The 25,683-nt window shown below is 34.7% G+C and overlaps 4 protein-coding genes and 1 long non-coding RNA gene across 5 annotated transcripts in view; 3 read left to right on the top strand and 2 right to left on the bottom strand.

Annotated features, from left to right (window-relative positions):
- LOC125212189 (loganic acid O-methyltransferase-like) overlaps window positions 1-25,683 on the bottom strand; it is a 51,072-nt gene that overhangs the window by 15,383 nt on the left and 10,006 nt on the right. The window lies entirely within an intron of this gene.
- Window positions 1-25,683, bottom strand: part of LOC125210046 (loganic acid O-methyltransferase-like) — a 51,364-nt gene that overhangs the window by 1,629 nt on the left and 24,052 nt on the right. The window lies entirely within an intron of this gene.
- LOC125212190 (loganic acid O-methyltransferase-like) lies at window positions 61-1,676 on the top strand. The gene is made up of 3 exons (XM_048112286.1): window positions 61-124; window positions 225-851; window positions 1,308-1,676. Exons 1-3 carry the CDS (start codon window positions 74-76, stop codon window positions 1,638-1,640), a joined length of 1,011 nt encoding a protein of 336 aa, XP_047968243.1. The 5' UTR covers window positions 61-73; the 3' UTR covers window positions 1,641-1,676.
- On the top strand, window positions 7,731-9,138 carry LOC125212191. Its single transcript, XR_007174628.1, has 3 exons — window positions 7,731-7,897; window positions 8,072-8,700; window positions 8,809-9,138. It is a non-coding gene; the product is annotated as an uncharacterized LOC125212191 (long non-coding RNA).
- Window positions 23,600-25,330, top strand: LOC125212188 (loganic acid O-methyltransferase-like). The gene is made up of 3 exons (XM_048112284.1): window positions 23,600-23,739; window positions 24,106-24,729; window positions 24,840-25,330. The coding sequence occupies exons 1-3, from the start codon at window positions 23,656-23,658 to the stop codon at window positions 25,170-25,172; spliced, it is 1,041 nt and encodes a 346-aa protein (XP_047968241.1). The 5' UTR covers window positions 23,600-23,655; the 3' UTR covers window positions 25,173-25,330.

A 25,683-nucleotide genomic window follows, 5' to 3' on the forward strand; every position in this document is an offset into this window, starting at 1 on the left:
GTGTATATATACATATATGTTCACCTCTCTACATAGTTTGGTGATGGATTTCAAAGACAATGGACATTTCTCCATGAACGGTGGCGATGGACCTCTCAGCTATGTCAAAAACTCATCCTACCAGGTTTTAAATTAAATCCGCACATCTATTAAATTATTGCATTTATTCATGTGTCCCCATGAAAAAATTAATAACATTTGCGAAACATTTTAATGTTTGCAAGAGAGGAATATTGGAAGCTGCAAAGGCAATCATTGAAGAAGAAATCACCACAAAATTAGACATTTCAACGAATAGCTTCTTCTGCATTGCCGATTTCGGGTGCTCAACCGGAAACAACTCTTTTCCCGCCATGCACACGATCATCGAAGCCATCAAATGGAAATACGAATCCTCAGACCTCAAAACCCCAGACTTCTACGTGTGGTTCAACGACGTCGTCTCCAACGACTTCAACACCCTCTTCCGTTCCCTCCCACCCGACAGGAGCTACGAGGTAGCCGCAATAGCGGGAGACTTCCGCCGCCGCCTTTTCCCGCCGTCGTCCGTCCACTTTGCGTACTCTTCTTGCGCGCTCCACTGGCTGACGGAGGCGCCCAAGGCGGCCGTGGGCCTCAAGTCTTCGGTTTGGATCGGAGGAGAGAGTGAGGAGGCTTATGAAGCTTATGTTAATCAATTTGAGAGGGATTTGGAAGCGTTCTTGAAGTGTAGGGCTGTGGAAATGGTGGAAGGTGGGATTATGGCTCTTTTAATTGCTGCGGTGCCTACCTATTGGGACCCACGAAAAGAGTACACTGTTGCATCGGTAACCGAGCTTCTCAGATCTTCCCTCCTCGATCTGGCCGAAAAGGTCAAATCTACGACTTTCACTTTTTATTCGGAACACTACTATTATTATTCGTAATGATAGTGGATGCAGCTCGGAATGGCGCGAAATCCGTAAATTGGAATTTAGGCATCGGACATCGTTTAAAGGACAAAAAAGACAATTTAATGATTTTCCTAACTTATTTTCGTTTTCTAGTTTTTGTTTTATTTAGCTTAACCTAGGGTTTCCTAGCCGCTTATATATAGCAAATGTCTTTATTTTGAACTCATATTTTGATTATTAGAATATTTTCATTTTTTTCAAAAAATCAGGGTTTCTTTGATTACTTATCCGTTAAGTCATTATCTACCTGCACCAATAATCAATAATAACACACTTTTTAAATTACTATAACAACAATGACTATTTGTTTGAGCTCGAGGTGAGAGTGAGCTTTGGTTTGTTCAGCAAAATTGACAACTATATTGAATTTTGCAGGGAAAACTGAGTAAGGCAAAGTTAGAGACATTCAACCTTCCATTCCACTTTCCTACCACAGAGGATGTGATGGCTATACTACAAAAGAGCAACAATTTTACAATAGAAAGAATGGAGATTCTGAAGAATGGGACATTGCTCAATATCGATGGCCACGTGGCTTGTTTTAGGGCAGCTTTTCAAAATATGTTTACGCATAAGTTTGGAGCTGAAACCATCGATGAAACGTTTGGCCTTTTGAAGAAGAAACTCCAAGCCTCACCAGTTTACGCAAATCCCTCTAATGATAGATCTGTTGTGGTTGTCGCTATCCTCCAACGCAACAATGTTTAGAACATGACCACCGTTTCAAAATAAGAGAGAAAAAAGATTGATGAGTATTTACGACCATTCTTCATGTATAATCGTAGTTCTTGTTATTTGTACGTGTTCATCGCTTTAGCTTTGTCACGACCGCACTTTGCTAGGGATAGCAAAGCCGGGAAGCCGTAACTAGGGGTGGGAGATAAGAAGAGGGGAACATAAACAATGACGGATCCAGAAAACCGAACTCGTGGGGTCGAAAAATAACAAATAATATATAATATAGTATAATATTTAAATAATTATTATATATAATATAATTTAATATTGCATTATTTTTGTCAAAGCAGAGTAATTATTTAATGCCATATCATTTTTTTGAAGATATGAAAAAAATACATCACACAATAATTTAATTTTATTTGTAATTTTACAAATATTATTGTTATTAAACTACAAATAAATATAAAAGTCAAATTAATACGAGTCACACTAAATGAAAATTATTTATAATATTTTATATCATTTTTAAGGATACTTGGTCTGTTAATACAACATTAATTAAATCAAACACACACATGTTAATAGTACTATGGAGTATTTAAGTTTACAACTAAATGCAAGAAACAAAATAATGCCGTATTAAAAAAAAACTCCCTAGGTTTACTAAAACAAAATTACAACTAGCCTTGCGCCGCTTTCTTCTTCGTTATCTTCTTTTCCAAATTTCTGCAAATTTTCTACTTTTTCAATTTTCTCATGAAACTTTATTTCACTTCTCCCCTAATCTATCTTCTTCTAATTCTCTTCCATGGAGATGAATTAGCCATAGCCTGGGGTCAGAGCTGATGCAGAGCTGGGTCGACGGCTAATTTTGGGAGGTACTCGGTGGTATTCATGGACCGGCGGTGGTGTCGGCCGACCCCATCCGACCCCACCTGGGTCCGTCACTGAACAGAAAAGGGGGTAAACAATATCTGAATATCCACTCAGAAATAAAGAGGGAAACAACTTCAAATTAACTCTTGATCACCTGAACTTGAATGGAAATCTTACTCTTCAATAAATAATTATCAGGGTATAGAAGAACAATACGCAGCGGAATGAACACGGTCACATGTATGGAGACATGCGCCTCTGAGAGCCTCTACTTAAAATATAAAGAAAATCATAAACTCTGCTCAGCATTCCCCACCGTCACTGCTCAACCTGCACATTTAGAAATATATGCAGGGCTGAGTATAAAAATACTCAGTGAACACATTGCCGAAATATACATACATAAAATGAAAATGTTATCATGCCATCACAGTAACACTCGAGAGTTTTCTCTTAAAAGGCCCGAGCTTACTAAAATCTTTGTTCGACTACGCAGTCTAAGTTCTTTCTTTCTGTTCGCCATATCTGAACACCAAGTGCCGTGGAGATGGTGCTCTCCCACGGTCACCTACATCTTTCTCCAGCCGGGGAGGTGGCCACCTCCCAACGGCCTCCACTATATCATCTTTGTGCCGTGGAAGGTGGCCACCTTCCACGGTCACCTGTGTACACTAGTCCGAGTAGGGACACCACCCTCACTCGAACCCGAATTCGATTCTTACGTTCCAACCAAACAGATAGGCATAAAACAAATCATTTATGGCAAGACAACATCATTTTCACAAATAACAAAACATAAGTTTATATTTTCATCCACATTAGTATGTAGGATAGAAAAGTTCACCTCGTTCGTTTAATTTCCTTAACTTGATTTTCTCGTTCCGACCTTAACTTGCGGAGATAACCTTTTCAAAAATAAAAACAATAAAACATAAAATACTAATCAGACTTCAAGAATTTCTTAGACTTTAATATGAATGCATGCCTCCTAATTAAAGCCTTTTATCTCGCTTTTCATCTTTCGCATATTTTAGATTATTGGGCGGCTCAAGAATTTCTTAGACTTTAATATGAATGCATGCCTTCTAATTAAAGCATTTTATCTCGCTTTTCATCTTTCGCATATTTAAGATTATTCGGCGGCCGCCCAAGGCGTTGCGTGCGACGCCGGTCTGCCGTTCACGCCCATATTTCTCTGTTGGCGCCTCATAATTTCCACCACAATATCGAAATAAATTCCCCAAAATTATTCAAGCTCACGGTTAAATTATCGCAGTTATTTCCCTTCGCATTTATATTTATTTTGTACTTGGAAAAAGATTATTCGTAGTTCGCAATTTAATCCGGGACTTAATTTAATAATTCCCCCTGATTTAAATTAATTTATTGGCCCAAAGAATTATTAAAGGTCCAAGACTTAATTATTTTACTTGGCCCACCTTATTTCTCCACAATTAAAAGAATTGAGCCCAAACACCCAAAGCCAAGGAAGGAGGCCCAAATTTAATTGTATACTCCCATCCTCAACACCACACGGTCAACCCCTCTCTCTCTCTCATCCGCCGCCACGTCGGTCCTGCCTCATCCCCCGGCCATCGCCGCTGTCCCTGCTTCTCGCTGACGCGGGGCCTCTTCGGGCGCTCGCGGGGCAGCAGTAGCGCCGTCCGCCACTTCTCCTGCTGCTCGCTGTGTCGCTCCCGTTGGCACTTGAGACGGCCAAAGCCACCGCTGCTGCTGTGTCTCCGTCGTTGTTCGACCGTGGACAGGACAGTGGTTCTCCGGCGCAGTGAGCTGTTGTGCTGTTGGTCCGTCGCCGGGCAGCCACATCCCATATCTAAAAGCTAAGTTCTTTCTTTATATTTTAGTGAACTTCTATCTAGATTTTGATTAACAAGAAGAAAGCTTTAAATTCATAGTTGAAGTTGCTCTTGTGGTTAGGAAACTGGTTAGGAAACTTCTTATGCGATTGTTGCTTCTAAAAATTAAAATTGTCTATTAGATGATGATGCTTGAAATAAAAGAAGTGGGACTGGTGATTACCAGGAGCTGGAATTGAATTTGCTTTTAAGAAAGGAACTTTCTTTACTCTCATATCTCTAATTCTTGATCTCTAGCCATTTGATGAAACAAAATTGATGAAGGAAAATTGTGGACAAAGCATATATTGTTAGGACTCTTTGTGATTAAGTTTTTGATTTAGTGTGCAGGAGGTGATTGTAATCTAAGCATGAGGTGGAGGATAGCTACGTACGTGGCTTGATGTGGGGAAAGTAATCAAGCATGAAGGAGGTGGTGGAGATCTATCTTTATAAATTGGTGTTGGACCTTTTTGGGCTCCAAAGAAGAAATAATTTTAGTGATTTGGATTTTAGAGAGTGGACTCTTAAAATGATGAAATTATCTTTTTTTTATGCCCACAAGAAATAAATTCTTTTATTTCTATTATATTTTATTTCTTGAATTTAAATTTATTACATAAAATTTATAGTTAGTACTTTAGGGGCATGCTAAGTACTAAGCATGATTTACGACATTTTTTGATCGATTGTAAACGTCTAATACTCTTTTAATTTTCGAAAAAGGATTGAAGATTAAACAAGAAAAAAATAAAAATTCGGATACTCATTTAACGTCTTTTTAAGATCAACTAAAAAGATAGGAAAAAAAAAGATAGGAAAGATTCAGGATGTTACAAGCTTATAGTCTAAAATGCTCATAGTTTACACATTTTCTTGTCAAAGTCAGAATCAGTCTCTTACAAAATTCAACGCTTAACATTTATTTCTCTTGGTATTTTGTGTTCATGGGTTCATTGAATGTGTTAGAGTGTTTAATCTGACAATTGTCGATCGCAAGTTAATTGGTAGAAGGAAGATAGCTAATATAGCTTTTGGTCCATGTTTATAAATTATTTCTCATAACAAAAATGTCCAATTATTACACATTGATTTTTCATCGTGTTTTGTGTAAGATATCTTTTCTATATCCAAAATATTATCCGGATGTCATTTTTCCAAAAAAAATAAAAAATATATACTCCATGTATAATTATTTGTATAATTATACTGATGAGTTCCATGTGCCACCGGTATATGAGATCAGAAGGTATAGTATTTAATTTTGAATGATGGAGATATAGGAGTAGACAGTAGTATTTAATTCTGAATAATGGATCCATGTAGCATTGTATAATACCAACAAACAAATATATGTTCTGTGCTGGAAATTTATATTAGAATTTTTTTTAACTGTAAAATGATGTAATCAATTATGTCATTAGTGTAACACACACAATTTATAGCATAAAAGTTTATTCGATAATTTAATGATAAATTTAACAACATCGCTATTTCCATATTTTCAAGCCAAAAAGTTCTAGATAATATGTCGGATATGTTCATATATTTTCGAAAATAGTCAAATGCATATGAATTGAACATGATGTTACAAATAGCTGATATGTTTTGTGTTGAAAACTAATATATTTCAATGATATAAAATATATTTATTTTTTATCTGAACATATGCAATTGGAATTTTTTTAGATTCCTCATAAAGTTACAATTAATTTGGTAGTACTATATTTTATGTGAAAAAATTGTTTAAATTGAGAAAGTTACGCTATACTGTACTTACTATAAAATAGTGCTATTATTTTTTTTTTTTTTAAAAAGAGAAAGTGGTTACGAACTGTTTGTAACGTTAGTTGCATTTTACTCCAATATTATCCTTGAAGTAGATTGATATTTAAAAAGAATCATTAGTTTGAATCATAATTAATTAAATGTCACGTGACATGTGCATAATCCGTTGGATTAGATATCCCAACGGATGAGAATAGTTCCTAGTTGAACACCAATCTCATATGGTCTATATATAGATATATGATTCACGGGGTGTGATCAAATACTAACTAAGTTATGGTAATAACTAATAACTAATATCAATTTTGTATGTTAAAAACATCTACACAAAGACATAAATTTATCAATCTTCTTGTGCTGATAAACTTATGTTTTGTGTTGATATTTTAAATTTACATATTGTATTGATATAATTATGTCTTTGTGTTGATAATTTTAATACACAATATTGAAAATTATTAGTTATTACTGTAAATTAGTTAGCACACTAACACAACCTCTCTACATATATACTCACCTCTCTACATATATACTCAAGTTGTGAGACGGAACACAATTTGACCATTATGATATTACATCAGTTTGTCATTTTATAAATGATGGATGACACTTTCAATGGTTGGCAATTAGGTCATTCTTAGGCTAAGGTGAACAATCACAATGTATTCGTTAGATATCTTTATCAAGGGTGGTAAATTAGGTCACTCTTTAGCTTAGAGGAACGACTACTCTTCTAAGCACCACATATTCATCATATTTGATGGACATGACTAATCATGATTTTAAGTAATCATTGTATTTGTAAACCTTGGATTATAATGAATACCGCCTCCGACCAAAAAAATAGACTAGTTTTGTCATTTTGGACCATTTAGCGTTCATCAAAATTAGACTAATTCTATAAATGGAAAGTTTTAAATCAATGCTAAACCTACACATCCATCTAAATATGCACCCAACAATTCACTAACACTACTTCCACCACATTTTCTCTCAATCTCTCTTACTTAACCAATGGTACATTAAAACTCGTGCCGTTTTCAACTTTGTATATTTTTTATGGAAGGATGGAGTATTTGTTTTCAATTCTCACTCAGAATATATATGGTTTATGATGCATAACTAATTCTTAATGTCGACCCGTCCAACTAAATATAGGTCATTATTAGACAACACATAGTTCATTTTAAAATTGTTGTAGTTCAGTCTTTCTGTAATGAAATGAAGTAAAACAATCAAATAATAAAGTTTGTATAAAATGAAGTAAAACGATCTAAAAATGAAATATATCATTTTGCTTGATTTATTTTATCCACTAGATCAGAAAAATGGATGACTGAGATTTGGTCTCTAGTTAAGTCCTTTAAAAGAAAAATATATATTCAAATTTTTTATTTAAACAGATGCAATAAGGATTTTTTTTAAACTCCCCATAAAATTAAATTTAATTCGACATATTTTATGTGAAAAAAATAGTTTCAATCGAGAAAATTATGTGATATGCAATGGATTAGAATAGTTCCTAATTCTCATTTAAAAGAAAGGCTCTTATTTGATTACAACTCTCTATAGACATTCATATGTATAATACATGTAAATGATACGCTATGTGAACACCATTCTCATATTGTCTATATATAGATAGACATAAGATTCACACCTATCAACATATGTAGTTTCTTGATGGATTCCAAAGATGATGCGTATTTTTCCATGAATGGTGGCGATGGAAATCACAGCTATGCCAAAAACTCAACCTACCAGGTACACATCTATGACTCTCATAATTTAACAATTGCATCATATTCTGATTTGATCTATAATCATCCATTCATAAATTAACATAGGAATCAAGATTAATTACAGAATATTTTAGGACAGTTTGGTAGAATAGATAACTCACCTATCATAGTGTTCTTATCATGTTTTGTTTCAAAGAGAGGACTATTCGACGCTGCAACGGAAATCATCGAAGAAGAAATCGCCACAAAGTTAGAGATTCCAACTTCAAGCAAGCACTTATGAATTGCCGATTTCGGGTGCTCAACCGGCAGCAACTCTTTTCCGGCCATGCACACGATCATCGAAGCCATCAAACAAAAATACAAATCCTCATACCTCAAAACCCCAGAATTCTATGTTTGCTTCAACGACGTCTTCTCCAACGATTTCAACACCCTCTTCAGCTCACTCCCACCCGACAGGGGCTATGATGTTGCCGTTTTGCCCGGAGACTTCCACCGCCGTCTACTCCCGCCATCGTCCATCCATTTCGCGTACTCTGCTTGCTCGCTCCACTGGCTGACGGAGGTACCCAAGGTGGTCGAGGGCCTCAAGTCTCCGCCTCGGAGCGGAGGAGAGAGGGAGGAGGTTTATGAAGCTTATTTGGGGCAATTTGAGAGGGATTTGAAATCATTCTTGAAATGTAGGGCTTTGGAAATGGTGGAAGGTGGGATTATGTCTCTTCTTATTCCGGAGTGCCTACTTATTGGGACCCACAAAAAGAGTTTACCAATGTGTCTTTGGCCGAACTTCTCAGATCTTCCCTCCTCGATCTGACCAAAAAGGTCAAATTTACGTATTTCGATTTTTATTTAGAACATACATTTACTTTTATTTATAACAACAATTATTTTTAATTAATTTGGTGAAATTAATGACTATAACTTTTGCAGGAAAGACTGAGTGAGACAAAATTAGTGAAATTCAACCTTCCGTACTTCTTTCCTACCCAAAAGAGGTGAGGGCTGTCTTGGAAAGGAGCAAGAGTTTTAGCATAGAAAGAATGGAAATTTTGAAGAGTGGGGCACTGCTCAGTATTGATGGCTACGTGGCATGTTTCAGGGCCGCTCATGAAAACATGTTTTCACATAAGTTTGGAGCTGAAAATGTCAATAAAATTTTCTAATGTTAAAGAAGAAACTCCAAACTTTTCCTGTTTACGCAAATCCTTCTAATGATAAATCTATTGTGGTTGTTGCTATCCTCAAGCACAACAATGTTTAGTACTTTGTTAAATTTATTGTTATTACATCATTAATTCTACTGTATCACAAACCATTAGCTATCTCTTGATCTCAGCATCTTAAGTTTGCATTTTAGGAATACTTTATAGCTAGGTTCTCAACTCGATATAAAGTCCACGGTACCTATGAATATGAGGTGCTTCTACTCAGGAGGAAAGTCTTTTCATATTTGAGGAAAGTCTTTTCATATTTGATTGTCAGTGGCCACATGGCATGTAGCCATCGGCTGCCTCAAATGTGTGTTTTGCATGGATGGATGTAGAAGCACACGTGTTCGAGACAACCCAGTGATGGAACCACCGTTCCAAAGGGGGCTTGGCCGGTGCGAGAACCAGAATCCCCTCGCCATGGCTGCCCTCTGCCGAGTCGCAAACCGATAGTGCGAATCTATTAGACCATTGAACTTATTAGTTTTGGGCCATTAATATTCCTATTGTTGGGCTTACTTGTTCTATAATGAAGTGCTTGCATCTGATAAAGCCCAAATATCCAATCCAGATTTTCTAAGTTTCAGAAAAAAATTGTGACTTTAAAAACACATTACATTACAATTTTAGATCAAAACGTCCACGATTAGAGTCTCATTTCCATTTTATTCCGTCCGCAAATAGGAGTTCTGATTCAAATTTACTATAAATAATAATAGTTTTTACGTCCACTAATTTTTTCTACCCACTTTTTCTTAACATTTCTTAAAATCCGCGCTGGAAAGAAATGATACACCTAATGACGAAGGGAGGGAGTAGAAATTAGCAACCTAGCATACTAGCAACTTGTGGCATACTATAAAATTATGTTTCTTATGCAAATACTCTCTTTGTCCCACCTTAGCATACTAGCAACTTGTAGTTAATAAATTTATTGATACAGGAACAAAATTATCTAAAAATTCTTGTTGTTATGATTATAGTTATGCAGATAAAATTTTTAAAAATTAAGGAATGATTCAAGTTCAAGTGTTCTGAGTCCGATTAGTGATATAGCTATACAGTCGAGTTATCCAATATTGAAGATTTGTGAGAGTATTTTCTTCAATGAAATTTACAAGACAAATTTAAGAAGTAGAACGGGAGAAGATTATATAAATGATAGAGCGTGTGATTTGTATGTTAGATGAAATTTCTTTGAAAAAATGAAAATGAGATTGTTCTTCTTCAAAAGATTATGGTGATTCGTCAAAATTCCACTAGTTAGCTGTATTTTCACTATTTACTTTAGTTTTCTTTTTCCACATTCGCTGTCCATCATTAAGTACTCACTGCGGTCCTATTAGATGTGTCATATTTGACCAGTGCCCGGTTTAACAAATTATTTGACTTTGTTAGTAAATTGAACAAAAAATAATAATAAAATATGGATCCTACTTTTATATACTCCCTCTGTCCCATTATAAATGAAATGTTTTCCTTTTTAGTCTATCCCATTGAAAATGAAACGTTTCTAAAAATGGAAATAATATTCTCTCTACTTTTTATTCTCTCTTACTTTACTCTCTCTTCATTCACTCACAAAACAAGACTACATAAAATTTCGTGCCGAAAAGCAAATGTTTCATATTTAATGGGACAGAGGGAGTATTAGTTTTATAATAAAATGTGAGTGAAAATGCATTAGTAGAATGTAGGGTCTACTACTAAAAATGAAAAAAAAGTGAAATATGACTTTAATTGGGACCATCAAAATAAGGGAATATGAGTCATTTAATTGGGACCGGAGGGAATATCTCATAGTTTTTTTTTTCCTCCGCAATTAAATGTTTCATTTCACTTTTATTATATTTGATAAGTGTTCCCTATATTCCATCAACTCATTTCACTTGCATTTCATTATAAAATGAATGTATAAAAGTACAACTCACGTTTTACTAATTTTTTCTACTCACTTTTTTTTATAAAGCAAACAAGACAATTAAAATCTGCACTAGTCAGATATGAGTCATTTAATCATGGAGGGAGTAGAATTAAATTTACATTTTGATTAAGCTTGGTCTATACATCTCTTTAGATTTCTTAGTCAATTTTTTTTTTTTTTTTTCTTAGTCAATTTTAGGTCTAAGTCTTAGTTAGAAAGCAACACATATAAGAGATATTATAAAGTTATTTGAGCTGAAACCTTACTTCAATCTTCAAGAGATTTGGTAGATAAACTATTGTCAATTACCAAGTCGAATAATTATATTAACACGATACGGATATAGGAATGAAAATAGAATGGAGAAATCAAATATTGAACTAATCATAAATAAAAATATACCAACTTAATTAATTCCAAGAAACAGCGAATTATACAAGTGCTTTCTCTCAGAGCTAGTTTTTTCTTCAAAATGCTGTATAACTTAATCTTGGATAAATATGGAGTATGTAATTAGATACGAATATTTAGTTTGATTTAACTTTCCTAATGAATATATTTATTTAAAGTATAGATTATAATTATAAAAATATTACTAACATAGAGACGTTATGTGTAACATCTCGGAATTTAGAACCCTAATTTTAGAGCCCTAGAATTTATTGTTGATGACGTGGAATCGAGAATGCATTTATTTCATGAGATGATATGGTCGAATTGAGTTTAGGGTTTGTGTTGAAAGTTTGAAAAGTCAAACTATTTGATTTAATGATGTGACATGTGATATATTAAGTTATGAGATTATGTGGCAAATTATTTGTTTAAGGGTGAGTGAGAATATTAGAGAAAATTTCCATAAATACTTGTCACCCTAATTCTTGTAATTTTCGAACCCTAGACCCCCTTTGAAGAGAAATTCTATTTCTTCCGGAATTGATTTAATCCTTGGGATATTTATCCAAATTAAAATCCAAGAGCCAATTATTTCCTTATTTTAAAAGAGGAAAATCGAGCCCTTATTTTTCCTAGGTGATTTTCGAAAATCACCCATGTAGGGAAGGAAATATTATTTTGCTTATTTAATTGATCCCTTATTTGATTTCCTTCCATACCTAGAATTTAAATATTCTACCAAATCTTTCCATACTTCAAGAGATTTTGCCTTACTTTATTCTAGGCAATATTTAAAGAAAACCATGCCTTATTTAAATAGGCATAGGGACGCCTATTACCATCCCGAGTTGGGAGAATCCTTATTTTATTTTGCTCCGTGATATTTTATTCTACTCCGTAAAATATATTCAAGACAAAATCTTGGCTAAATAAATAGCCTAATTTTCGAAACCTATGAGATTTGCCCTAGGATCTATTTTTGTTAATTCTTCTTCCCTACTTCACAATATTATTTTATTTAATTGGGGAGAATGAGATCTTACTAAATATTCTATTCTAATTACCTAAAGATCTTGTTGGACTCTATAAATAAGAACCAAAACCCCAACCCTAGACCCCAAATTTTCGGCCCCCACCTTTCCTCTCTCTCTCAAATTTTCTTCTTCTACTCTCCAATATTTTGCTATCTTTTGGAGAAGAATTTGAAGTTTAGTCCAAGAACTTTGAAGAATCAAGGCTAATACTTGTTTTCTACCGATCGTTTTTCTCAAAAAGGTATTTTTGTTTAAGAGTTATGCTTTTTCTTCTTCTACTTCTTCTTTCTCTTCTTCTAACCGATTAATCGGTCTTCTTGAACCCTCATGCATCTTGGTTGAGTGAAAGAGGGATAAAAAGGGATGTGGGAACATGTATGTGTGTGTGCCGTGTATGTGTGTGTGTGTATGCGACGTGTGTGTGTGTAGTGTTTGTATGGTGTGTGTTTGATGGTTAAATAATCTTGTGTGATAAACATGATCTTGATTAATTAGTAATGATAAGATAAATCGTTGGGAAGAGGGAAAAGTAATGAGACATGCATGAGTAAGAGTAGTATTGAACCAAATTTGTGATATGTGCCTATGTGATTAAAAAGGTGAAACTTTGGTTGCGAAGCCGGATAACGGAAAAGCGAAACTACTTGAAAACTAAGCAGTCGAGGTGGGCTTTACTCTTAAAACTCTCTTTTATTTTGTCAAAAATATTGATTGGTGTTATAAGGGTGGTTTAACTGTTATGTCATGCCTATGTCTGTTTTATTGTGATATTGTGCGTCTGATGCCTAGTTTGTGAGTTCGCTCCATTGGGCTAGGGCTATGGATATGTTAATACGAATTCGGGTCTGAGTATGGGCCGCAAGCCCTACCAGGCTGTGTACACGATGGGATCGAGAGCCGTCCTTGCTAGTCGGCCGGTCTCGTGGGCGAAAAGTGTGGCCACACTTTCGTCGCACCATGGAATGATTGTGATTGTTATTTTGATGAGGAAAATGAGGAGTTATTTTGACTGGCCAGTCTATAGAAAATATATTTTGTGATACTCGTGATATATCTTTTATAACTGCTTAAAACTCGAGTTCACTTGGTAAGGATGGCATAACTTATAAAATGTTTTGGCAACGAGCTCACTGAGTATTTCAAAATACTCAGCCCTGCATGTGTTTTCCTTATGTGCAGGTTGAATGATGACGAGCGATGGCGGGTGTTGAGCAGATTAATTAATTAATATGGATATGTTGAACTTCAAGCGTAGTTGTGTTTCATACATAGCTATACTTTCTCTTGGTCGCTTTCCGCTAAATTTTGATACACTTTAGAATTTCTTTTGGAATATTTGCATCTTGCCTTCGGTTTGAGGCCTTAGCCTTTTTCTTGTGACTTTGTCTTGGATATTATGTCGTACTCTTAAGATATTTTGATCGTCATTTATGATATATTCTTTCCTTTAAACTACTAGCTTAAGTTGTTGCATTAAATACTCTGATATTCCTTCTAATTCTTTTGGTCAGTACTCTTTAAATGAAACCCTAGCCTATGTTTATTTCTTTTGAGTCGATTTTGGGTAGCAGCCGCCGCATTTATTGTACTTTTGGAGGGCAGGCTGTACATTATGACTCAAAATTATTTCTCATAACAAAAATGTCCAATTATTTCACATTGATTCTTCATCGTGTTTTCTGTAAGATATCGTATCTATATATATCTAAAAAAATTTATCCGGATGTCTTTTTTCCGAAAAAAGCATATACTCCATGTATAATATTTGTATTATTATACTGATGATTTCCATGTGCCACGGTATACGAGATCAGAAGGGATATAGTATTTTATTTTGAATGATGGTGATATAGGAGTAGTATTTAATTTTGAATGATAGATCCATGTAGCATTGTATAATACCAACAAACAAAAATATGTTCTGTGCTGGAAAATGATATATTTTATATTGTAAACTGATATATTCAATTATGTCATTAGTGTACACAATTTATAACATGAAAAATTTAACAAATTAAAAATAATTTTACAAGGAATCTAACAATATCCTTATTTCATATTTTCGAATCAATAAATTCTAGTAATAATATTTTGTATCATGTTCATATATTTTCTAAAATAGTCAAATGCATATGAATTGATATTTGATGCTACATATAGTCGATACGTTTTGCGTTGAAACTCGATATATTTTGCATTGTAAACCGATAGGCTCTTTGAAAGGGAGCAAACCATATCCCACATCGGAGAATGAACAAGACTTGCAAGTGTATAAATGGGCTACCCCTACTCTATTAGTATGAGGCCTTTTGGGGAGTACCCCAAGAGCAAAACCGTGAGGGCTTTGCCCAAAGCGGACAATATCATACTAATGTGGAGTTCGGGGTGTGCGCCACCGAGACCTAACAGTGGTATCAGAGCCCTGGTTCAGGGCTGGGCCTGTGTGGCTCGGGGTTCGATGGTTGCGCTTGCAAGTTCTCCGATGTGACGAGCTCGACCAAGACCTATGGTGACCTGGTAACCTGTAACATGGGGTAGACATGTGGTCTGTGGTCTGGTGGTCTTGGTTTGAGGGGAGGATTGAAAGGGAGCAAACCATATCCCACATCGGAGAATGAACAAGACTTGCAAGTGTATAAATGGGCTACCCCTACTCCATTAGTATGAGGCCTTTTGGGGAGTACCCCAAAAGCAAAACCGTGAGGGCTTTGCCCAAAGCAGACAATATCATACTAATATGGAGTTCGGGTGTGCGCCACCGAGACCTAACAGCTCTAATTATACGATTAATTTGATATATTTTTTGTGAAAGTATATACTCCCTCCGTCCACGAAAATTTGTCCCAGTTTTCCATTTCCGTCCGTCCCCCAAAATTTGTCTCATTTCACTTTTACCATTTTTGGTAGTGGACCCCATATTCCACTAACTCATTCCTACTCATATTTTATTATAAAACTAATATATAAAAGTAGGACCCACAATCCACTAACTTTTTCAATTCACTTTCCATTATATTTCTTAAAACCCGTGCCCGGTCAAACCGGGACGAATTTTCGTGGACGGAGGGAGTACAAAGTAGTAAAATATTGTTTAAGTACAAAGAAAGTGGTTACTAATTATTAATTGCATTTTACCATTTAATCCTGAACTGATAATCTTGTATAGATTGATATTTAGAAGAATCATTAGTTAGAGATCATAAATAATTAAAAGTCACGTGACATGTGTATAATCCGTTAGATTCGATATCCAATGGATGAGAATAGTTCCTAGTTCTCATTTTTAATAAAAACCTCTTTATTTGATTACAACTCTTTTTCATATGGTCTATATAAATACATATATGATTCACTCATCTCTCTACACATATAGTTTGGTGATGGATTCCAAAGATGATGCATATTTTTCCATGTATGGTGGCGATGGAAATCACAGCTATGCCAAAAACTCAACTTACCAGGTACACATGACTCATCTATTGCTATCATCATTTAACTACTGCATGCATCATATTTTGATATGATCTATAATAATCCATTCACAAATTAACATAGGAATAAACATTTTGGGAATACTTTAGTACAGTTTGAAAAAACAGATAACTCATCTATCGTCGAGTAATATGACATTTTTATTTATAGAATTTCATTCCTGGATGAGTTATAGCACTACCAAACATGCGCTTAAATGAGTTCTTATAATGTTTTGTCTCTAAGAGAGGAATATTGGACGCTGCAACGGAAATCATCGAAGAAGAAATCGCCACAAAATTAGAGATTCCAACTTCAAGCAAGCACTTCTGCATTGCCGATTTCGGGTGCTCAACCGGCGGCAACTCTTTTCCGGCCATGCACACGATCATCGAAGCTGTAAAACGCAAATACGAATCCACCAACCACAAAACCCCAGAATTCTACGTCTGCTTCAACGACGTCGTCTCCAACGATTTCAACACCCTCTTCAGCTCCTTCCCACCCAACAGGGGCTATGAGGTTGCCGCAGTGCCCGGAGACTTCCACCGCCGTCTTCTCCCGCCATCGTCCATCCACTTCGCGTACTCTTCTTGCTCGCTCCACTGGCTGACGGAGGCGCCTAAGGCAACGGAGGGCCTCAAGTCTTTGTTTTGGAGCGGAGGAGAGAAAGAGGAGGTTTATGAATCTTATTTGGGGCAATTTGAGAGGGATTTGGAATCATTCTTGAAATGTAGGGCTGTGGAAATGGTGGAAGGTGGGATTATGGCACTTCTTATTGCCGGAGTGCCGGACTCGTGGGACCCACAAAGAGAGTTTACCGGTGCGTCTGTGGCCGAACTTCTCAGAGCTTCCCTCCTCGAACTAGCCAAAAAGGTCAAATCTACATATTTCGATTTTTATTTGGAACACATTGTTACTTTTGTTCATAACAACTACTCCCTCCGTACCAACTTAATTTTCACACTTCGTAGGTCCCACATTCCAGTAACTCACTTTACTCACATTTTATTATAAAACCAATATAAAAAAATGGGTCTCACATTCCACTAACTTTTCCAACCCACTTTTCTTTACATTTTCTTAAAATCCGTGCCCACTCCAAGAGTGATAATTAAGTTGGAACGGAGGGAGTATTATTTTTAATTAATTACGATTAAATTAACTTTTGCAGGGAAGACTGAGTGAGACAAAGTTAGAGAAATTCAACCTTCCACACTTCTTTCCCACGCCAGAGGAGGTGAGGGTTGTGTTGGATAAGAGCAAGAGTTTTAGCATAGAAAGAATGGAGATTTTGAAGGGCAGGACATTGCTCGATATTGATGGCTACGTGGCATGTTTTAGGGCCGCTCATCAAAACATGTTTACGCATAAGTTTAGAGCTGAAACCATCGATGAAACTTTCGATCTTTTGAAGAAGAAACTCCAAACTTTTCCTGTTTTCGCAAATCCTTATAATGATAGGTCAAATGTGATTGTTGCCATCCTCAAGCACAACAATGTTTAGTACTTGGTCAACGTTATTGTTGCATCAATAACTGTATCACAAAGCATTCTTTATTCCCCATCTCTAGATCTCAATTTTTTATGTTGTATTTTAGGAGCATTTTATTGTTCGGTTCTCGACAAAATATAAAGTTCGTTGATGCCTATGAATATGATGTGTTTCTACTCGATAGGAGGAAAGTCTTTTCTTCTTTGATTTTCAGTGGCTAGATGGACCATCTACTCAATGTGTGCTTCAGCTTGAGCTTGGCCGGTGCCAGAATCAAAATCCCCTCGTCATGGCCGCCCTCCACCCCGAATGGCCTGATCCCTATGCAAACCGAAAGTGCGAAGAAGACCATTGAATTTATTAGTTTTGGGCCATTACTATTATGATTTTTGGTTATATGTATAATGAAGTCCTTGAGTCCAATGAAGCCCAAATGCCCAATTCATATTCTCCAAAGTTTCAGAAAAATTTGTAACTTTAAAAACACATTACAATTGTAGATTAAAATTACGTAACATGCAGGCATCTAGTCGATCGAGTTATATATATAGAAATTAGCAACCTATAGCATACTAGCAACTTGTGGCATACTATAAAATTATGTTTCTTACGCAAATAGTAGTCAATAAATTTATTACTCCTAATATAGGAACGAATATTATCTAACATTTAACGTCTCATTAAATTTGTATTGACATTATATGTAAAACTGAATATTTTAATACTATTATGTTATTAGGGGAGTGATCAATTGCTAACTCATCATTTAATTGCTAACTACAACTAATTTAAGGCCATAGAATTTTAGAAAACGTGTGGTCTACAATTTGCCACGTGTAATTTTCATTTTTATTAATTAAATCGAAAAAGATAAAAAAAAACTCCAAATTAGGGTTTTGGATGAAAATGTCAATATGTTGTTCGAAAATATCAACATAATGCTTGAGAATGTCAACACAATGCTTTAAGAATGTTAACTCATTGCTTATATTGACATTCTACATGTATTATATTGACATATTTTATATGGTATGTTGACATTTCTGCATTGTACGAAAAAATTAAAAATTTTCAAAATTTTTTCAAATTTTGACGTCGGAACATATGCATGTATGATATCGTTGGAATCCTTATGAAATTATCTTTAATTTGATATATGTTATATGAATTTCAAGTTTTGGGATTTCTTTTAAAAGTTAGTTATAACTAAACATGTAGTTAATTGACATTAATACCCTTATTGATATTTTTTAGAATTAATCATATGACCTTATTGACATTTATGGATTAATGATCTAAGCCCTTAATTTGAATATCTAATGGTTATTATTTAGTTATAGTCAACAATTAAGTTATGAGTTAGCAATATAACACTCCCCTATGTTTTTAAATTTCAGCATCGCCTTATTTAACTTTTCGATTCCGTCACTGGGACAATGGCACCACTGTGTTTAGGCGTTGCGCATGCAAATGCGTGCTTCGGGCACCTCGTGATCACTGTAGATACCTTCAGTAGGCATTATTAATCATGTGTAGATTGTTTTTGGCTCAAAATTTAAAGTTGCGTAGCATGATAAAATACCTAAAGCTGTCCACAAATTCTTTTGCATGTGCTCTTACGTTATGACAAAAAGTGATGGGGCCATATTATTAATTTTATGTCTGGGTGTATTGTACGACGTTGTTCTGCATATTAATGAAGTGCAATACTTTTCATTTTATTTCATTGACAAAGAAACGTGCAATACTTTTCTTTTTATTTTGTTGACAAGTAAATGTGCATAGAAAGAATGGAGATTTTGAAGAGTGGGGCATTGACAAGTAAATGTGCATAGAAAGAATGGAGATTTTGAAGAGTGGGGCATTGCTCAGTACTGATGGCTACGTGGCATGTTTCGGGGCCGCTCATGAAAAACATGTTTTCACATAAGTTTGAAGCTGAAACTGTCAATGAAACTTTCGATCTTTTGAAGAAGAAACTCCAGACTTTTCTTGTTTTCGCCATTCCTAGTAATGATAAATCTATTGTGGTTGTTGCTATCCTCAAGCACAGCAATGTTTGGTACTTTGTCAACGTTATTGTTGCATCAATAATTCTAATATATCACAAAGTATTTTTTATTCCCCATCTCTAGATCTCAATATTTTATGTTGTATTTTAGAGCATTTTATTGTTCGGTTCTCAACAAAATATAAAGTTCCTTGATGCTTATGAATATGATGTGTTTCTATTCGATAGGAGGAAAGTCTTTTCATCTTTGATTTTCAGTAGCTACAGCCTACATGGACCATCTATTTCAAATGTGTGCTTTGCATCTTTGCATGCATGGGCCATCTAAGGCCAAGCCACCGCTTCAGTAAGAGCTTCGCCAGTGCCGGAATCAGAATCCCCTCGCCATGGCCGCCCTCCACCCCGAATGGCCCGATCCCTATGCAAACCGAAAGTGCGAAGAAGACCATTGAACTTATTAGTTTTGGGCCATTAATATTCGTATTGTTGGCTTGCTTGTGCTATTATGATTTTTGGTTATACGTATAACGAAGTCCATGAGTCCAATGAAGCCCAAATATCCAATTCATATTTTCCAAGTTTCCGAAAAATTTGTAACTTTAAAAACACATTAAAATTGTAGATAAAAATTACTCCCTCCGTCCCACATAATTTGACTCAATATTCCATTTTTGGTCGTACCACATAATTTGTCTAATTTCACATTTACCATTTTTGGTAGTGGGCCCATATTTCACTAATTCATTCCTACTCACATTTTATTATAAAACTAATACTTTAACAGTAGGACTCACATCCCATCAACTTTTTCAACTCACTTTCTATTAGATTTCTTAAAACTCATGCCGGGTCAAAATGTCCCAAATTATGTGGGACGGAGGGAGTACGTAACAGACATCTAGTCGAGTTACATAGAAATTAGCAACCTATAGCATACTATTACTAGCAACTTGTGGCATACTATAAAATTATGTTTCTTATGCAAATAGTAGTCAATATATTTATTAATGTAGCAACGAATATTATCTAACATTTAACGTCTCATTAAATTTGTATTGACATTATATGTAAAATTAAATATTTTAATAGTATTATGTTTTTAAATTTCAGCATCGCCTTATTTAACTTTTTGATCCCATCACTGGGAGAATGGAACCACTGTGCTTAGGCATTGCGCACGCAAATGCGTGCTTCGGGCACCTCGTGAGTTCTGTAGATACCTTCAATAGTCATTATTAATCATGTGTAGATTGTGTTTGGCTCAAAATTTAAAGTTGCGTAGCAAGATAAAATACCTAAAGCTGTCCACAAATTCTTTTGCATGTGCTCTTATTGACAAAAGTGATGGGGCCATATTATTAATGTTATGTCTTGGTGTATTGTACGACGTTGTTCTGCATATTAATGAAGTGCAATACTTTTCATTTTATTTCATTGACAAAGAAACGTGCAATACTTTTCTTTTTATTTCTTTGAAAATTAAACGTGCAATATTTTGTGGAAAATATATTGGTTGATAACTTGATTGGATATTGTGAACTTAACGGATCGGTTCACGCCCTCATAAAACGTGTAATGCATTTTTTCGTTTTATTTCCTTGACATAAAAACGTAAATATTTAACCCAAGGGGTGTGGTCGAGGGGCATGGGACTCGTCCATCCTTAACTAAATGGTCAGGGGATCGATCCATGTCTTTGGGTGTGGAGCAGCTTTAAATCATTGGGCCAGCTGTCCCACCCATTGAGGTGTTTACAAATCAGCGCGGGGAATAGTCACTGGGTCCGCCGGTGGATACCCTTGGTAATTAAAAAAAAATGTGAAATATTTTGTGAATTATATATTGGTAGATTGGGTATTGTAAATGACGCATATTCTCTTTGTATAGTATAATTTTAGTTATGAATAACACATATTATGAATAAAATAAGTAAGTAAGACAGTTATAGTAAAAAACAAACAAATATTGTTAGTGGAACTTATTTCATTAAAGAGAGACACTTAAGATGATTAACTACTTTTTGTTATGATCCGACATATAAAAACAAGACTATTAGTTATATGCAGGAAGAAAATATATTTTTACTTTTAACCTTTTGATATATATATATATATATATATATATATATATAGGGGAGCACTAGGGTGCCCCCTTATTTAGAGTCACAACGTACATCTAACGTACATCCAATCTGGTGCTGCCATATGGCACAAAACATGCAATATTTTATACACAAAAATGCAATCTAGTTGTATATGCATTTTCGCAGATTGCATTTTTGTTGTATGTAAATTGCATTTTATAGTATTGAGTTTTGCATTTTCACATAAATTGCATTTTTTATTGTTAAGTTTTGCATTTTCACATATAAAAATGCAATCCGTCTATATATAAAATGCAAATTAAACAGTCAATATCTAAAATGCAAAACTTAACAATAAAAAATGCAATCTGCATATAACAAAAATGCAATCCGCCAAAATTCATTTATAACTTCTACAAATGTATACAGAAAAATGCAATACGCATTTGTAGAAGCTATAAATGAATTTTGGCGGATTGCATTTTTGTTATATGCAGATTGCATTTTTTATTGTTAAGTTTTGCATTTTAGATATTGACTGTTTAAATTGCATTTTATATATAGACGGATTGCATTTTTATATGTGAAAATGCAAAACTTAACAATAAAAAATGCAATTTATGTGAAAATGCAAAACTCAACACTATAAAATGCAATTTACATACAACAAAAATGCAATCTGCGAAAATGCATGTACAACTAGATTGCATTTTTGTGTTTAAAATATTGCATGTTTTGTGTCACATGGCAGCACCAGATTAGATGTACGTTGTGACTCTAAATAAGGAGGCACCCTAGTGCTCCCCTATATATATATACCTATATATATATATATATATATATATGGGAGTGATCAATTGCTAACTAATTAACGATCCCAAACTAAGACTAAATCTTAGTCATTAGATTGGAAGATCTAGTGGTTGAAATAATGTCACATGTATTATATTTTTAATTAAAAAATTAATAAATAAAATTAGAGGGTATTAGTGTCAATTCCTTCTCATTTAAATCATCTTAAAATTTTTATTTACGTGATTCTCTCGATTTAAATTATTTTTTCGCAAAAAATATATCAAATTAAAGATAATTTTATAAGGATTCAAATGAGATCTCAATTGCATATGTTCCGACGACGTTCGGATGATGAAATTTGATATTTTTTATTTTAGATTTCGTAAATGTTGATAACCAGATTTTTATCAACAAATACATAAAAAAATCTCAATAAAACTATGTAAAAATCTCAATAAATATGTGTTGATATTCTTATGTCATAATGTTGATATTTGTAATACATTATGTTGATATAAAAAATATTGACGAAAATTATCATATGATAACATAATGACGATATTACTCTTTTGTCGATATTTTGTCTACTATTTATTGAGATTCGTAAGATTTAATCTCGTCATTATAAAATAATTTAAATCGAGAGAGTTACGTAAATTTAAAGTTTTAAGATGATTTTAATGAGAAGGAATTGACATTAATACCCTTTAATTTTTTTATTAATTTTCTTAATTAAAAATATATAATTTATGATCTTCTAATTAGGCTAAGATTTAGTTTTAGTTTGGAATTGCTAATTAGTTAGCAATTGATCACTCCCTTATGCATGCATGTATCGATATACTTATACAAAAATCAATCAGTGATCCGGACAAATTGTCTTATAGTGTGTCCTACCAATTATAATTGCATATAACCATTTCCTTCACACCTTTTCTTCTCGTTTTCTCCAATGTGGATTAATTGAATACACCAAATGGTAATATGTCCGAACCATGACTTTTTACTCCCCGATAATGATTGTGTATTTAGAAAATAGTTCGTATATAAACAAATCCTAGTATATATATACTACTATATAAATTTGAATAAATGTGAACCATCATTGTTTGACTCTAAATGTACAAATAAAACATTATTATTATGCACAAAAAATGATAATTTTAAGAATCTAAGAATGAAATCCAACTACTAACTAAATCAGATTGATGGACATGAATTAGCCACGTACGTACGGATGAGTTGTCAATTGTAACACTTCGATTAATTAGTGGATAATAGTTTTCATTTCCAACTTAGTTATCACTCTCATATCCTCTATATATACATACATATGATTCACCTCTCTACATAGTTTTACATCATGGGTTCTTCCAAAGTTAGTGGACATTTATCCATGAATGGTGGCGATGGAGCTCACAGCTATGTCAAAAACTCATCCTACCAGGTTTAAATCTACACATCTTTTACCATCATAATTATTAAACTCTCATACTTTGATATGATCTATGGTAAGTCCACTACAATAAAAAATAACAAATAAAACGCTTTTTATTTCATTAAGAACGCTTTTTTGTTATGTTTTTTTTTATTGTCAAATATATCATCGACGTTTCAAAAAAGCATCCTTATTCTTGATGTGCCAAATAAGAATAAGGACGCAAAGAGAAAGCGCTAGTGAATAAATCTCTTCTTGGGACGCCTTTTAAAAGCGTCACTAAATGCAGGTTAAAATTAGAGACACTATTAAAAATTGTCCCTACATGAATTTATGTTTGCGAATTAACGTTTGCTAAAAATTGATGTTTTCAAGAGAGGAATATTGGAGGCTGCAACGGCAATCATCGAAGAAGAAATCGCCACAAAATTAGACATTTCAACTAATAACTTCTGCATTGCCGATTTCGGGTGCTCAACTGGAAACAACTCTTTTCCGGCCATGCACACGATCATCGAAGCTGTCAGAAAGAATTACGAATCCTCAGACCTCAAAACCCCAGAATTCGTCGTGTGCTTCAGCGATTTAGTCTCCAACGACTTCAACACCCTCTTCAGTTCCCTCCCACCCGGCAGGAGCTACAAGGCAGCTGCAGTAGCCGGAGACTTTCACGGCCGCCTTCTCCTGCCATCGTCTGTCCACTTCACGTACTGTTCTTGGTCGCTCCACTGGCTGACGGAGGTGCCCAAGGCGGCCGAGGGCCTCAAGTCTGTTTGGCATGGTGGAGAGGAGAGAAAGGAGGTTTATGATGCCTATTTGGAGCAGTTTGAAAGGGATATGGAATCATTCTTGCAGTGTAGGGCTGTGGAAATGGTGGAAGGTGGAGTTATGGCTCTTTTAATTCCTTCAGTTCCTGCTTATTGGGACCCACAAAAGGAGTACACCGTTGGGTCGTTGGCCGACCTTCTCAGATCTTCCCTCCTCGACATGGCCAAAAAGGTCAAATCTACATTTTTTGCGTATATTCTTATTTTTATTCATAACAACAATCGATATTAAAAACTTTGACCAAGTCAATGAAATTGACTATACTATATTGACTTTCACAGGGAAAATTGAGTAAGGAAAAGTCAGAGACATTCAACATTCCATATAACGTTCCCACTCCAGGAGAAGTAAGGGCCATATTGCAAAAGAGCAATAGTTTCACATTAGAGAGAATGGAGAGTTTGAAGAGTGGGACATTGCTCAATGTTGATGGCCACGTGGCATTTTTTAGGGCAGTTCATCAAAATTTACTTACATACGAATTTGGAGCTGAAACCATCAATGAAACGTTCGACCTTTTCAAGAAGAAACTCCAAGCTTCGCCAGTTTACGCAGATCCTTCTAATGATAGATCTCTTGTGGTTGTTGCTATCCTCAAGCGGAACAATGTTTAGTACTTTGGTCACCGATTTTGTTGTCGGAGGCATCAATAATTCTGTTGTATCACTATAAAAATAATTTGGGGCTTTGGGATTTATATGGTATATCTACATAATGTAATATGAATTTTATCTTACAAAATAAAGTTTGTTGCTTATGTGTTCCTAATTAACTCATTCCGCCCACTACCAGGACTATTTTTTTATGGACAAATATATAGTACATAAATGAATAAAATTATTGGCCGTCAATATCACGAACTTTGACCTATTCTGGATCTTTCCACAAACATAAATTTAGTCGTAAATATCATGAACTTTGTTGTTGTTGCCGACTTCCCACAATCGCCAAAATTGAAACTGATGTGGCTAAATTTAAGTTGAGGTGTTAGTTAAATAGTTAGCAATTGAAACTGACGTGGCTAAAGTTAAGTTGAGGAGTAATAATATACTCCACTAGCTTACTTACTGGCTATAGTTAAACAAAAGATTAGGTAATTACATAATTTAACAAAATCGTTAAGAG

The sequence above is a fragment of the Salvia hispanica genome, chromosome 3, assembly GCF_023119035.1.
Source record: "Salvia hispanica cultivar TCC Black 2014 chromosome 3, UniMelb_Shisp_WGS_1.0, whole genome shotgun sequence".
NCBI lineage: Eukaryota > Viridiplantae > Streptophyta > Magnoliopsida > Lamiales > Lamiaceae > Salvia > Salvia hispanica.